Genomic DNA, 551 nt, shown 5'->3' with positions numbered 1-551 from the left:
CGGGTGCTTGGGGGCTGCGTCCCCCCCACCTGTTTCCTGCCACGACGGCACATGTGATGTTCACGCCTGAAATGAACTCTTTACATCGGACGTGACGGCCCTGCCAGAGGGACTCCCAGTGCCTCTTGCCCGGAGCCCCCATTTGCTTTCCCGGTTCTTGCCTCCGTGTCTGACGGTCCCAGGGGCGTCTGGAGCGAGAGGACCAGCCCTGAGGGAGGCGTCCTTCATCAACCGGAGCCTGGCGGCCCTGGCGGACGTCCTGGGGGCCCTGGCGGCACGCCGAGCCCACATCCCCTACCGCAACAGCAAGCTCACCCACCTGCTGCAGGACGCCCTGGGTAACGTGTCCCCGAGACTCCCGGGGACCCCTGGCTCTCAGGTCCGCGGCCCTCCTCGATGTTCCCAGCACTGTGTGCCCACCCCACTCCGCACTCTGCTGTCCTGCCCGGGCGGGCCTGTGGGTGTGCACGCGGCCAGCTCCTTCCAGGGGACTGCAGGGCGGGGGGACAGGACCCAGAGATGGGGGGGGGGGCCTGTTCTGGCCGCAGCTC

The 551-nt window shown here is 68.8% G+C and overlaps 1 protein-coding gene across 1 annotated transcript in view; it reads left to right on the top strand.

Moving 5' to 3' along the window:
- Positions 1 to 551, top strand: part of KIF25 (kinesin family member 25) — a 35,659-nt gene that overhangs the window by 28,030 nt on the left and 7,078 nt on the right. The window contains exon 12 of the mRNA XM_014542372.1: positions 183 to 338. Coding sequence (XP_014397858.1) covers positions 183 to 338 — 156 coding nt within the window. The remainder of the gene's footprint in view (positions 1 to 182; positions 339 to 551) is intronic.

The sequence above is a fragment of the Myotis brandtii genome, unplaced genomic scaffold (genome assembly GCF_000412655.1).
Source record: "Myotis brandtii unplaced genomic scaffold, ASM41265v1 scaffold1077, whole genome shotgun sequence".
NCBI classification, from domain to species: domain Eukaryota; kingdom Metazoa; phylum Chordata; class Mammalia; order Chiroptera; family Vespertilionidae; genus Myotis; species Myotis brandtii.
Note: the sequence above shows the minus strand (reverse complement) of the source record. Positions and strands in the feature narration are given on the sequence as shown.